This window comes from Leopardus geoffroyi, chromosome A2 (genome assembly GCF_018350155.1).
Source record: "Leopardus geoffroyi isolate Oge1 chromosome A2, O.geoffroyi_Oge1_pat1.0, whole genome shotgun sequence".
Classification (NCBI taxonomy): Eukaryota; Metazoa; Chordata; class Mammalia; order Carnivora; family Felidae; genus Leopardus; species Leopardus geoffroyi.
Window position 1 is genome coordinate 151,330,364 of NC_059331.1, and position 14,418 is coordinate 151,344,781.

The following is a 14,418-nucleotide window of genomic DNA, read 5'->3' on the forward strand; positions in this document are numbered from 1 at the left end:
ATATGAAAAAGATATCTCTTGGGTAGGACCACGGAAAGAGTCATACTGTTCATCTTTCTAATTTGACAAGTCTTCCCTGTGGGAAGAAGAAAACTTATCTATAAATTCCTACCTATCACTACACCCAATAGAGTGACAATGTGGAATGGAGACCAAAGTGGACCTTCAGTATTACTGACAGTCAGTTGAACTTAACCTTTTGCAGGGGTTGGCATGGAAAGAAAATAAGCTACGGAAGCTTGCCAAAAAACAACTCTGTGTACCTTGGGCCATCAACTGTCCTTAAATTTCAGGAACCTGCATTAAACAAACAAAAGATAACCCTTCTCCCTCCCCAAAGAAACCTTCCTATATCATGTACTTATGCAAAGCACAGGCAACCATATCAAAATTTACTCTGGTCCTAGCTGAGGTTCAGCAGCACTGGCTTTGGGCAGTTATTAAATGAATATACTGTTTTAAGTCCCCTTTTCTCTTCTTTTTTTCTCCATGGCATCAAGGTCATTCTTCTCCTGCTACTGAAATAGCTATAAATGTGCTGACTATACTTTATATGAAGGCAAAGTTAATAAAATAACTAGTAAATCTATTAACAACTGGTCACACACACACAAAAAAAAGTTAAAGAAAAACTAAGTACTTGTTATAAATCCCAAAAGGACATTTGGTAAATTTCAATTTTCACTTTCAATCTAAAGAAAAAAAACTCAATAAATTAAACAACTCAATAAATTAAAAATAACAAGGTATGTTCATACTGTGGTGAAAACTACTTATCTCAAATAAATGGTTAAAATCACACTTAGGAGTGAATAAAACTCTGGAGGCAGCCCTGTCAAATAGGGAGACAGACCCATAAAGAATGAGACAAGGATTCCTGATGGCACTACTTTCTAACACTGTTCTTTAATTCTTAGCCCAGTTGTTCTCAAATAGGAAGAGGTGGTGGTGGGAGATCCAATACAATAAAACAGTGAAAAGACACCAAAAAAATTGTTTCCTAAGAGACACAAGAGACTTAGAGATATACCATGCTAATGGTTGAGAACACTCAATGTTATATTGCAGAATGTAAATTTTTCCAGAACAAGTATTTTGAAACACAAAGAGATTGGTCAACTAATTGGGGAAAGTTAGTTCTGTATAATGCACATAAAACACTTAAATACATCAATAAAACATAACAAACAGATATGAATTCACAATCCATAAAACGTTCATTCACTCTATTAATCAAATACAAATTAAAATGAGACAGTTTTTTTTTTTATCAAATTGGTAAATGTGCAGAAATAAATACTCAATTCAAGGAAATAGGTACTCATAATCTTTGACTCAGCAGTTCTACTTCTAAGAGCATCAAAGCTATAACCAAAATATTTGTATGAAAAAAATGTTCATCACAGTGTCATAAATAAGGGCACCAAAATGAAAATAATATACACCAGCAGCAGGTTGGTTTAATAAATTTCAAATGCTCATGTATAATGAAATACCATGCAGCCATAAAAAAAATTATATTTTCACCACACAGGAAAATATTCATGATAATGGGTATTAAGTTTTAAAACATAACAAACCAATGTATTTTGTGTATATATACATTCACAAGAAGGAAAAGGACTACAAAGAAATACACACTGAGAGGAAATACATCAAATCGTTTTCAGTGAAAATGTCTTGAGTATTGAGATCACATAGAGGATTTACTTTCTTCTGTATGCTTTTATATTATTTTTCAAATTTCCTTAAGTAGAAATATATTGCTTTTATATTCAGGAAATAAAAAACATTACCTCAAAGAGATAGTCTAAATTTTAAATTTCTAGTCTGAATTCTCCAGGGGCTATAAACCCAGAATATGGTTTTAATTAGAGTGACATTTTTAATGAGAACAATAATGTACATAACCATGAAAAGCATCTGAAATAAATTTTTACTATAATAACCCCATTCTTATATGAAGCACTACAGAATTAGCAACCAATGAGGTAAGGAATAGAATATGGTTCATAATAAAGTAAACATACAGGGGTAGAAAGGAGTAGGTACAAAAAGATCAATGGAAAGGGTCAAAGCTTATCATCCCCAAAAGATTTCTCTTGGACTTAGCTTTTATTCTTAGCTTTGACAGGCGCAAATTTCACACAGTTTACTATACAGTAATTTTATGTTTTGTTCTGTAGGCTCTTTTTTATATATTTATATACACATGTATATACATGTGCATGTATGTGTTTATACAAACAATTTGAATAGCCTTTTAAGTGATCTTTACTATCAAGATGAATAAACTTAACCAGGACTTCAGGAATTTGAATACAAGAGTACACATTTGAAGAAACTGACCTGACAACAATGCATGTAGTTATTATTAGCTATATTTGGAAAATGGCCCTTACATTATTTTAGTGCTAAATAGATGCTGGACTACAGCAAGCAACAAGCAGATGTTTAGCATATTACTTAAATTTAACTTTGGAATAATTTTTTTTAAGAAGCAAATCAACATATCTAAATTAATTATAGCTATTTACTTAAAATGAATCCATTTTATAAAAATTAAACTTACCAAATCAAAAGAAAATTAACAAGAGCCTAACACACCAAACTTAAGGAACATTCAGGATAGAGTACAACCCCCAAATTATTTTTATTAATCATACCATTTTCTGACAGGCCATAACCAAATATAACCCAAAATGTGAAGATCACCATTATCAGAATGAGACTCAGTACCTAAGACTGTAAGTTTATTTAAACATTGACATAGCACAGGTCTACACAAAAATAAGCCGTTTTCTACGATGAAAAAGATTCTGAATCCTCCCCATTTAGAGAACGTTAGTGATTTCTGCAACTAGAAAACCACAAATATGTGTGTCTCCAACATACAATGCTTCAGATTAACTCCCACTCTTCCTTTTCCAGTATTTCCCCCACATTATATCAGGAGGGAAACCTTAATTAGGTAAATAAGAGCCTTTCAGTAACCAACATCCCTTAATTTCCTTTTTTGCAAGGAGGGTGTTCTCAGGGTCCAGGGCAGTCTGCAAATCAACGCAAAGGGCTCATTGATGTGTTACCAGGGAGCAGCAGGCAGCAAATATTCAAACCCAGAAACTGTGACTCAACATTTCCTATTTGGTGCAACAACTGTGCACAAATGATACACACTGTCAAGAAGGGTTCTGCCTGAAGAAGATGTAGAATGAAAGGAGAAGATCGACAGACATGAAGGGAAGGCGTCTGATCATACTAATATCGGTACTTACGTATCATACCTCTGCAGTGGCGTCACTTTGTTCTTATTCTTATCAACTGAACCCGTGGACAGTTGAAGAAAATTGGGGTTTAATTTATACAATTCTTGAAGTAGTTTCTGTTCATATTCTTGGTGTTTACCCGCCTAATGAAAGAAGAAATAAAAACTGCAGTGGGGCTCATAAAATGGCTGCTAAAAATTAATAACTTCCTTTCCAAATTATTAAAGAAATCCTAAATAAAACATGTAAAAGTTTTTCATGGCTTTAGAGAACCTTGTGAGGATGATGCCACAGAACCACTAGACCAACGAAAGTTCTTCCAACAAAACTATGTGATACATATACCATTAATTAAGGCATTTCATCAACCACTTTATTGTGCAAAAAAGCTTATTAATAGTCAACTTTTTTGCTACCCCAAAAAACTAGAGTCTCTTTTAAACCTATTTCCCCATCTTTCATCTATGAATGAAGTCTTCTAACAGGCCGTTACAGAACTTTCCGAAGATCACCAAAAGTAATTAATCTAACTTTTTAAAAGAGACTAAAAACTATACAGAGGTCTGGGTGGCTCAGCTGGTTCAGCATCTGACACTTGATTGCAGCTCAGGTCATGATCTCACAGTTCGAATTCAAGCCTTGCGTCAGGCTCTGAGCTGAGAGCAGGGAGCCCTGCTCAGTATTATATCTCTCCCTCTCCCTCTCTCTGCCCCTCCCCCACTTAAGCTCTCACTCTCTCCCTCTCAAAAACAAAACAAAACAAAAAAATTAACATTTAAAAACAACAAAAAATCCAAAAACAAAACAAAACAAAACAAAAAAAAAACCAAAATAATCAGACTAACACTGTGAATAATACACAGATGAAAAGTCTTATTACATTTTTCATTATCTTGACACTAAGTAAAAATTCCATTAATTTGTTTTTACATAAAAATTAATATATTTTAAATTCCAGACTAGTTTGGAGTTTTATAAATAAAATTTTACTGGAACAGTCATGTTCATTTGTTTACTTGCTCTCTATGGTTGCTTTCTGCTATAACAGAAGAATTGACTATTTGCTACAGAGACCATTTGGCCCAGAAAGCCTAAAATATTTACTGACTGGCCCTTTACAGAAAAAGTCTGCAGATCACTGCTCTATACACAAAAAAAGAGAAATTTGTATTTACTGTAGTCGGTAGCAGTATATCAGAAGGCAATGTCACAAACATTATGGGAGAAATTAGGCAAAGACTATTTCTGGAAAACTAGCCCAACACAAAAATAAATCCCAATGAAATTATTCTGAATAACTTTCTACTATTTGTATGTATATTACAACCAAAACGACATTTTTACTTACCTTCAAGGATTGTTTACTTATCTTAAAAGTGTGGTCTAACTAGATGTTATGGGAAAACCAAATCCAGAACAGGACAGATCAAAACAGAAACAAAACAATAAAAACAAGCAAGGGCAATATCGTCTAATCGAGTATGACTGTATCATATATACTGCACAACTTATCATTCCCTATTCTTTTTTTTTTTTTTTTTTAATGTTTAGCTATTTATTTTGAGAAAGAGAGAGAGAGAGAGAAAGCGCATGCGTGGGGGAGGGGGCAGAGAAAGGGAGAGAGAAAATCTGAAGCAGGCACCACGCTTTCAGGACGGAGCCTAATGCGGGGCTTGATCTCACAAACCATGAGCTCATGACCTGAGCCAAAATCAAGAGTCAGACGCTCAAACAACTGAGCCACCCAGGCGCCCCACATCGTTCCCTGTTCTGAGAGGCGCTCCTGCCTGTTTCAAATGGATCTACAAATGTTTCATACAGCACTAAAGTTTGAGATATGCAGTAACAAGGAAAGAGCTGATGTTTACTGTGATATAATCTGTTCAAATTTCCTTTGTATATAGAGGAAGTGTTTTAATAAAGAAACCTCCTTTCAAATTAATTTTAAACTCACATAAAGAAAAACAGATGAGTTCATCACAACAGTGAATTTTAAATTGTTAAGAAAAAATACAGTCAGATGTGGATTTTACATCTTTAAAACGTGAAAAGCCTTGAAATTTTTTTCTACAATCAATACTTCGGGAGATATTCTGGCTTTTATTAGCAACTAAAAGCTGAAACTAATATTCAAATGATTCTACAGGGGCAGTCCAGAGAGACAGGTTAAATCCCATTACAAGTAAGTTCCAAGGGGCCACCTATCCATTTTCATTTATAACTCAATAATACTCAAAAAAGAGATCAAGTAGGGCTTAGAAACTGTTTAGACAGAGATTTTCATTGTAATAGTAGCATGAGTAGTGCATATTCTCTACTTGTCAAAACTAGTTTGAAGTGGTTCAACCTTAGATTTTATCCAAGAAGGTTTTATTCAAAGAAAGAAAACAAATTAAGAAGCATTTATTAGATAAGAAGTCATCTGTCCCCATTAAATATCACAGAGACCTTATTTTAACACTGTTTTGGGATCATCAAGAAATACTATCAAGACACACGAATGAACTGATTACAATGAGACTTAATCTGTAGTAACTCCAAGTCAAAAAAAAAAAAAAAAAAAAAAGGCAGTATTTCATTTTATTTAACAATCTGCTCTTAAAGGCGACCCTACTAGATTTTCTCCAGCTTGACCTAGAGAATCAAAGTTGGCAATCAATGCTGCCCCCACCTCCTAAATGAGAAGGGTGTTCCTGCAAAAGTCCACAGCAACAATCTGAAGACCTCAGCTACAATAGGGAAATGCAGCATTGTGCTTTGGTATAATCCTCATTTAATATGCATGTGGTCAACATTTTTACTTGTAAAGGCCTGTTTATACTACAAATTGAAAGGAGACTAGAGGACAGAAAATATAAAAAAGAACATGGGATAATAAACCTTCAACTCATGACACTGATTCAATGTACACTTTCATGGGGAGAATCATTTTATAAAAATGTTACCTTATCAGCAACATTCGATAGGTTTATTATTATCTAGCATGTTCTATAGAGTGGAAATTAGCAAGGAAAAACCTCATAATTGCAGTAACCCACTTAGTTTTCATTTTGCTGATATTCCCACTAAAGTAGCATTTACCAAAATGCCTTCGTTGGCCAATTAAGTTCTGAATGTACATTCCCTTCCTGGATATGTATTAGCACATTAAAGACTCTGAGAAGTCCTGTAAGAAAGAAACCTATTTATCTTCATTCACACTTAATGGACTACCGACCCATCTTTATTACAACAATAGTTCTGTAGAACTGATATTCCACGGAACACTGGAAAATGCTACTTTAATAACAATTAAAAAAATAGAATCCCTAGTTTTTGCTTAAGTAATTTTAACTTATAAAGAAAAATACTCCCTTTTCCGCAAAGTTTATAATTCACATTAATTTACTACCTGCATTTCCTCTTTTGTGAAGCTGGCCGCCTCATCCCCCAATTCATGTAGATACATGCAGTCAGGCTTCGGACACTGCATATTCTTTAAGAAGTAACTGCAGTATTTTGTTGTACCTAGAGATGCCTGTAGGAGAGTTGGGGAGGGGGAAAAACGACCCAAAATGTGAATTGACACAATGAAGATTTCCATCTTTGGTGTTTTCACTTCACCTAAAATGAGGCATCGATGTAACCCAAACAATAAGTAAGGCTCTGAATACTGGAGAACTAAACTATTACTAAGCAGAATTTATTAAAAATGATGCTCACTTGGAAGAACTAAAGAACCACCCCCCCCGCCCCCCACCCAAGCCTGTGGTTTCCAGAATCTGAGTACCCAAATCTTCCCTAGGGATCAGAAGACAAGATACACAAAATCTGTTCCACGTTATAGTAACTTCTTGCAAGTAACTGTAGTTGCTCATTAAGAAGGCAAATTCTTTTTTCTAGTTATGCCAGCCTTCTTCCACTTAAATAAAGCATGGCTCAGTGGGACCCCTTATTCAAACCTGAACTGATCAATATTCAAATATTTAAGGACAACAAATCAGAACCATTTTCTGTCATAAGTATCATAGATCCTATTTTCACAAAATAAGATTATGTGTAATTACAGAAGATTTTTAAAGATTATCACCTAAAAACGAATGTGTTTATTCCTACCTGGTAAAACAAGACCCTACACATAATCTGGCAGTAAACAAATGAGCTGTCATAAATTAGTATGGATACTTAAGAAGCAATCTTCAAACAGACCCCCCTCAAATGTAATAGGTAAATCCTAGCCTCTCCTCTATTTACTACATTGTACCTCTTCCCCCTTAAAAAAACATCAAGAGGAACATATTACCTTAAGTGTTCTGCCATCTACTACCACATTGTTGACACACTGTATGGCTCTGAGAGCATCTTCTGACCGGATATAGGTTACATAAGCACTGGCGCTTGGACCCTAAAGTGAAAACACACTGTTACCGAAGTTTCAAATTCAACAAAAACTTTAACAATTCCTTTGCACCCTGCCTAGGGAATTCTGAAGGCCTTTACTACTACTATCATTAATAATAATGACAATAATTAGAAGTAGTAGTAAGTCTGATTAAACCATATACTAGTTTATCTTAAAACAACCATACTTAATGAATTTTATCTGATTGTAAGTATACTAAAATATATATGGATAAAATATCATCCCTGGCTTGGTATTTATATTTTTAAAGTCATTTGACAGGCTCGTCAAGGTTACAATAAGCTTTGAAAGTTAGATTTAAAAAAATAAGATCTGAAGATTTGTCAAATTATGTTCTCCCCCAAATAAAAGCAATTTGCGAGAGTATTCTATCTGCTAATACCAGCATAACAAAGATGCTCTACTAAGTTTTCAATAGTTGAAAATATTAATTAGAAACCATCACCTTATTATCGCAATGCCTGATAACAGACTCAACTCCCCCTCCCCCCCAATCGAACACTAAACTTTGTTTTACTATTTCCCTCTTATTATCAATTCACTGTTAAGTCCTGAAGAGTCAAATGAGCATGAGAAATTCCCCCACCCCACCAACAGAGGTCACTACACTGCTTGAATCCTTGACCCTCAGGCTTTGTAATTAAAGCTGAATTTTCCTTCTGAACAGCCCAGGTCAAGCCCAGACTATAGGGAGGAAAGGCAAAAATCCCTATAATGAGTTACCTGTGAGCCTGCATATGATGTGCTATTATTGATGACAACTTTATGTATTTTACCAAACTTCCCAAAATATTCTGGTCGTTTTAAAACCTATAAAAGAAGAAGAAATAAGGTATAATGTGTCCCCATTTTCATCAGTGTTATCCTTATAATGGGGACATAACCATCCCTCTTCAGTGAAAGGAAAATAGTTTTTAAAGTTTTCTAATAAATGTGACTACTTCCTAATTTACAATTTGTGTGGTTAACCTATAGGATATTATCAACAGAGTGTAAAAGCTATTTTTTATTGACCCACTATATGGAAACTGAGACTCACTAAATTTGGTATTACCCACCATGTTCTAGTATCTGCACCAATAATCAGTGAAATCTTACCTTCACAGTATTCTTAAACACCAAAACAATCAAACATCTTAACCATATTTTCATTAATAGATGATCCTTATAAAAAAGTAATTCTCAAAACAATGACCAAATAATTATGTATTAAACACAGACAGAAACTCAAGAACAGACATAAGTAGAGACGGCTTTACTCATAAATCTATTGTATATAATATTTGATACGTTAAAGTTACAAATTGCAAATACGGTAACAATGTTCCTCAACCTTCTAAGCTTAATGATGTATCACTGTATGTGTGTACTTATTCTCTTTGTGTTGATTTTGTGGTTTCTTGATTATCTCCTCTGTGTGTGTGCATTTTTTTCCCTACTCTTTGCCTAGTAAACAACATATATGGGGTGATGGAAACAAATTTATTCATTTCTCTATTACCCGGTTACTTCTTTGTAGTTATTCCCCCTTATACCTGTGCCACCTCCTTTACTCCTTTCATTTTACTTTACTTACAGACGTACTTGACCTGTGTTAATTTGACCAATATGTAACCTGATATAAAACTTCTCCCATAATTTCCAACTACTTTAAAATTAAATTTGGTTCTTTTCCTAGAATTTATCTATAGACCTACTGTTCTTACAACCTCTACAAACAGCAAGCTCTCTCTCAAGGAAGTTTTCTGTGTGTACCTGTCCAAGTGTGTGCCAAGTATTCTTTCCAAACACTCTTAATTTGGTAACATTCTCACATACTTCCAACTCAGCTAATGTGTTCTGTATGATAGAATCAAGACTTTGTGAAATAGTGTATGGCTGAGGTATCATAAATTCCTAACAGTTTTCAACTTAATTAACAATTATTTTTTACCACATTTTACTTTAGATTCTTACAAGTATAGGGCTGTTATGTTTTCTATAGCCAATTTTAATGGATTATGAGATGATACTTTTGGTTTTTGATCTTTTTTCCACCAAATCCCCTAACATATGAAACTATTAAGTGGTGAAGGCAATGGCCCCGAGGCTTTACACAGCAAAGTCCCAGGGCTGAGGAGCAGGGGGGAAGAGTTTATTTTGAAAAGCTTCCTGGCTGGTGGAGCGTAGAACTGTATTCACTATTCCAGCTGGATGGATACCAACTCAGCGAAAGGCTCCACAGCCAACATACCTGCTTCAAAGGTTCAGGCTGGTCAGTTTATGCTACATCAGCATCTCAAATCACATCTGAGTTTATGGTAGTAGCTCTCAATGAAGGCAGCATTCAAGAGAGCATTTAAAAATCCGTGGGGCTTTTCTTGGGGGAGGTTGTCAAAATGAATGGGAGGCAATACTTATGTTCAGTGCATGAGAACCAGGAATGGCTTACCAGGCTTGGGCTAGCCCTGCAAAATGAAGAACTGTCCTGCACAATTGCTGAATGTCCTATAAGACATTAATGTAGCTGAGAAGCCTATGTATAATTAAGTGAACCCAGAAACAAACTCCACATTATACATAAACTCAAAGTAGTTCCCTACAATTTTGACATATGTTTAATTTACAGGAAAGCAAATAATATGTAATTCAGGGAAGACTACAAGTGCTTTATTCAGAATTATACTAAGAGTTGTTTCGGAAAAATCGCATCATTGGCATTTCATGGTACCTGAGTTGCCAATACAGATACCTGTAACAATCTGCATTGTGGGTGTCACATTCACAGTGATTCTACAAAAAATGTAAGTATTCCACTATTTTATTGTATACTTAACAACAGTATGTCCCAAACCTGAATGCATATAAATCATCCAAGGATCTGGTAAAATTGTGTATTTGGATTCAGTAGCTCTGGGGCAGGGCCCGAGTTTACATAATAAGCACCCAGGTGATACTAATGCCACCAGCCCAGAAGCTGCACCTTGAACAGCAAGGTCCTAGAGTAGGGGTACCCAAGCTTTACATGTAGAAATAGTATTGTATAATTATTTTCCTCTTAATACTTTTATTTCTTTACTTCATCAAAGTCAAGGAGTGTTATAAAATATTTTTTAAAAAATGGTTACTGGTTCGGATAAGAAAACCACTGGCTTATGGAAATAGTTTCTGGCCAATATTTGGCTACAAGACCTTCAATACAACATAAGATTTCTGTATAACTACACTGACATGTCACATTGGAGCCAGAATGATTATTTCCAAAGCACAGATCTAGCCATGTCACTCTGTTCTTAAGAACATTCAACAGGTTTCCACAGCCTTTAGGATAAAGTGCAAACTCCTTGGCGTGGTTAAAAACCCCTCATAATCTGTTACTACTTACCTCGCCAGCCTCATCTCTCACCACTGCACTCTAATCTTCCAGCCAAACAAATCACTTGCAGACTGAGATCTTTCTCATCCAGAAGCATTTGTATAGTTCCTGTGCCTGAAGCACTTTACCCCAAAGACAGGAGAAGAGTACATACCTCGCCAGCAAGATCGGGTGCTCTCTCTTGTGCCTCCATAGCCCTCAGTACTACTCATATTACAGTAACTGTTAGCTTGAAAATAAGCAGGGACCACGTCTGTATTGGTGTATACTCAGTGTCTTATACACTGCCCAGCGCATGGTACCCCATAAATGCTTATTGAAAACGGAACAATTTTAACACTGAACGAAAAGAATTACATGGATAAAGAACACCGATGGGCCTCAGAGTATTAGCAAATGGCCCTATGGCTGATAAGAAATGGCTTGCCCAGGCAAGGGAAATTTAAATAATTTAAACTTTCTATATTAAGTTAAATATTCTAGATTCTGTCTAAACATACAACTAGCAAAACAGTATTCTAGTGAATAAAAAGTATGGGGAATAGGCAGAATACCCTACATATCACATTATCCGTATATTCAATGTCATATATTTACTTCACAGTGAGCCAGCTTTAATACTAATATAGAATGTAAAAGGCTACATGACAGGGGCGCCTGGGTGGCTCAGTCAAGTGTTCGACTTCGGCTCAGGTCATGATCTCATGGTTTGTGGGTTTGAGCCCCGCATCGGGCTCTGTGTTGACAGCTCGGAGCCCAGAGCCTGCGTCAGATTGTGTGTGTGTGTGTGTGTGTGTATATGTGTGTGTGTGTGTGTGTGTGTCTGTTCCTCTTCCCCCACTTGCTGTCTCTCTCTCTCAAAAATAAACATTAAAAAAAAAAAAAAAAAAAGACTACATGACAGAATTATAAATGCCCAATGGCATGCCAAATGTTTAAAAATGTCTTCCTCTAGGGGCGCCTGGTGGCTCAGGTGGTTAAGTGTCCGACTTCGGCTCAGGTCAGGATCTCATGACTCGTGAGCTTGAGCTCCGCATCGGGCCCTGTGCTGACAGCTAAGGGCCTGAAGCCTGCTTCAGACTCTGTCTCCCTCTCTCTCTGCCCCTCTCCTGCTCTCACTCTGTCTCTTTCTCAGAAATAAACATTAAAAAAATTTTTTTTTAATAATAAACTGTCTCCCTGTATATTCTTTGGGAACACAGTCAAGTTTTCATGGACACTACAGAGAAAATCAAAACCTTGGTAAACAGACAGAAGGATGAATGACCAGAGAAATGGATGGACAACAGACCAATGATCAGTGTAAAACACTAGAATAGGACCTTTAAGACCAGGGGATTAGAAGTGGGGGTGGGTGGGGGTGGGGGTGGGAGGTGGGTCCTAGTCCCGGCTCTGCTATGAAACAGCTGTGTGATCTTAGGCAAGTCACTTAACTTCTCTATGCCTCAACTTCTCATTTGTAAAATAGCATGGTTCTGTCTTTAAAGTCTTTTAGTTCCTCAAACAAGCTACTCTCTCAGACCACCACATACCTGGGACACACACTTGTCCTTATCTGTGGCCTAGGGAATCCCTAGTAATTCTTAATTATCCTTCCCTCAGGAAGGCTTTTTGTGGATATCTATAGTAGCCAAGTCCCCTATTGTTATATGTTCCCCCAAAACTCTGTACTTCTCTGTTTATAAATGCTTAGCACAGTTAAAAGTACTTAAATTCTGTCTTCCCAACAGTTATTAATTACGAGTAGAGACTGGGGTGCCTGGATGGCTCAGTTGGTTGAGCATCTGACTTCAGCTCAGGTCATGATCTCACGGCTCGTGAGTTCAAGCCCCACATCGGGCTCTGTGCTGACAGCTCAGAGCCTGGAGCCTGCTTCGGATTCTGTGACTCCCTCCCTCTCTCTGCCCCTCCCCTGCTCATGCTCTGTCTCTCTGTCTCTCAAAAAATAAATAAATGTTAAGAAAAAAAAAAGAGTAGAGACTGCATCTGGCTTGCTGAACTACTTTATCTACAACATCAAAGTATCTAAAACAGAGTAAAAATTCAGAAGTTAATTTAGAAAATGAACGAATTAGGTTCCAGCAAATCCAAAATTTTAGCATTTAGAAGATAATTACCTCTAATCACTACCTCTAACTATATACCATAACTTCTAAAATAGTTTTTTTTTTCTATTTATCAATAAGTGAATACATTTGACAATCAATCGTGGTATTAAGTTTTTTGAGGCAAAAAATTATTTTCAAAATAATCTTGAATTTTTCCTAAACTCTCCTGTTAATCAGAATCCAGTCAAATACAGGGTGCCTGGGTGGCTCAGTTGGTTAAGCATGCAACTTTGGCTCAGGTCATGATCTTGCGGTTTGTGAGTTTAAGCCCCGTGTCAGGCTCTGTGCTGACAGCTCAGAGCCTGGAGCCTGCTTCGGAGTCTGTGTGTCCCTCTCTCTCTCTGCCCCTTCCTTACTTGTGCTGTCTCTCTCTCTCAGAAATAAATAAACATTTAAAAAAAATTAAATTAAAAAAAAATTCAGTCACACACCAAATTGTTCATCATCCAAAAATAATAGGGAGCTCCTTTAACCTGAAAGTTACCACTAGCAATTTGAAACTTCAAGTTTTCTAATAAAGCTGACTTTAAGTTTTCCAAACGGAAAAGATTATACACACAAATTAAGAGGATGTGTTAAGATATTATTGTTTAGAAATGGTAGGATTGAGTAAATAAAACAGTGGTCTCTGGTCTTCCTAGGGTTTCAAGTGAAATAAATGAGAGAAACCAATGTTTAAAAAAATTCAGGGTCTTCTCACCAAGAACACTGATTTCAAAAGTATAAAACCAGTACAGTGATTTTTTTTTTTAAGGCACATTTAGATTCATGATAAGGTGTCCTCTCTCACTAGTCACCACCTAGATTAATTTCTTTCTGTGTAACAGTTCTTCAGATTAACGTTACTGGAGTTATGTTTTGAAGTGGATATAAGAAATCTCTGTAAGTAAATAGAAACAAATCACAGAATACAAAGAGGAGGCAGAAAACCTATAATCCCAACAGCAGACTGAGACTATGGCTTAATTTTAGCCAGCTTTCGGGCATTGCTCCCTATGTGCCTCCAGTACTATAGGTGACAGGACCCAGGATGTATTAACACAGTCAAGTACATGCATATCCAAGATTTGTCAAATCAAAATAAAAGTTCCATTCATTTACTGGAATACCAGTTTCAGAAAGCACAAGTAGACTCTAATCAGTAAGATCAGTAGGAGTAAACAGAGACAGATAAAGTAAAAAACTTGCAGAGGCAAGAAGGGCCCTTTTTTCTAGTTAGAAAAAAGACAAGAGTTGAAAGGCGAAGACAGAAGGACTGGTACAAAGTTGGAGCGGTGTTCAAGAAAA

The 14,418-nt window shown here is 36.1% G+C and overlaps 1 protein-coding gene across 9 annotated transcripts in view; it reads right to left on the minus strand.

Moving 5' to 3' along the window:
- CNOT4 (CCR4-NOT transcription complex subunit 4) overlaps positions 1 to 14,418 on the minus strand; it is a 148,628-nt gene that overhangs the window by 54,405 nt on the left and 79,805 nt on the right. For 5 of the 9 annotated variants that reach the window (XM_045495771.1, XM_045495765.1, XM_045495766.1 and 2 more), the window contains 4 exons: positions 8,392 to 8,478; positions 7,549 to 7,650; positions 6,658 to 6,783; positions 3,276 to 3,409 (listed from right to left, as the gene is read on the minus strand). In XM_045495771.1, the coding sequence (XP_045351727.1) occupies positions 3,276 to 3,409; positions 6,658 to 6,783; positions 7,549 to 7,650; positions 8,392 to 8,478 (449 nt within the window). The remainder of the gene's footprint in view (positions 1 to 3,275; positions 3,410 to 6,657; positions 6,784 to 7,548; positions 7,651 to 8,391; positions 8,479 to 14,418) is intronic. The other 4 variants (XM_045495773.1, XM_045495767.1, XM_045495770.1 and 1 more) reach the window with 1 other exon arrangement.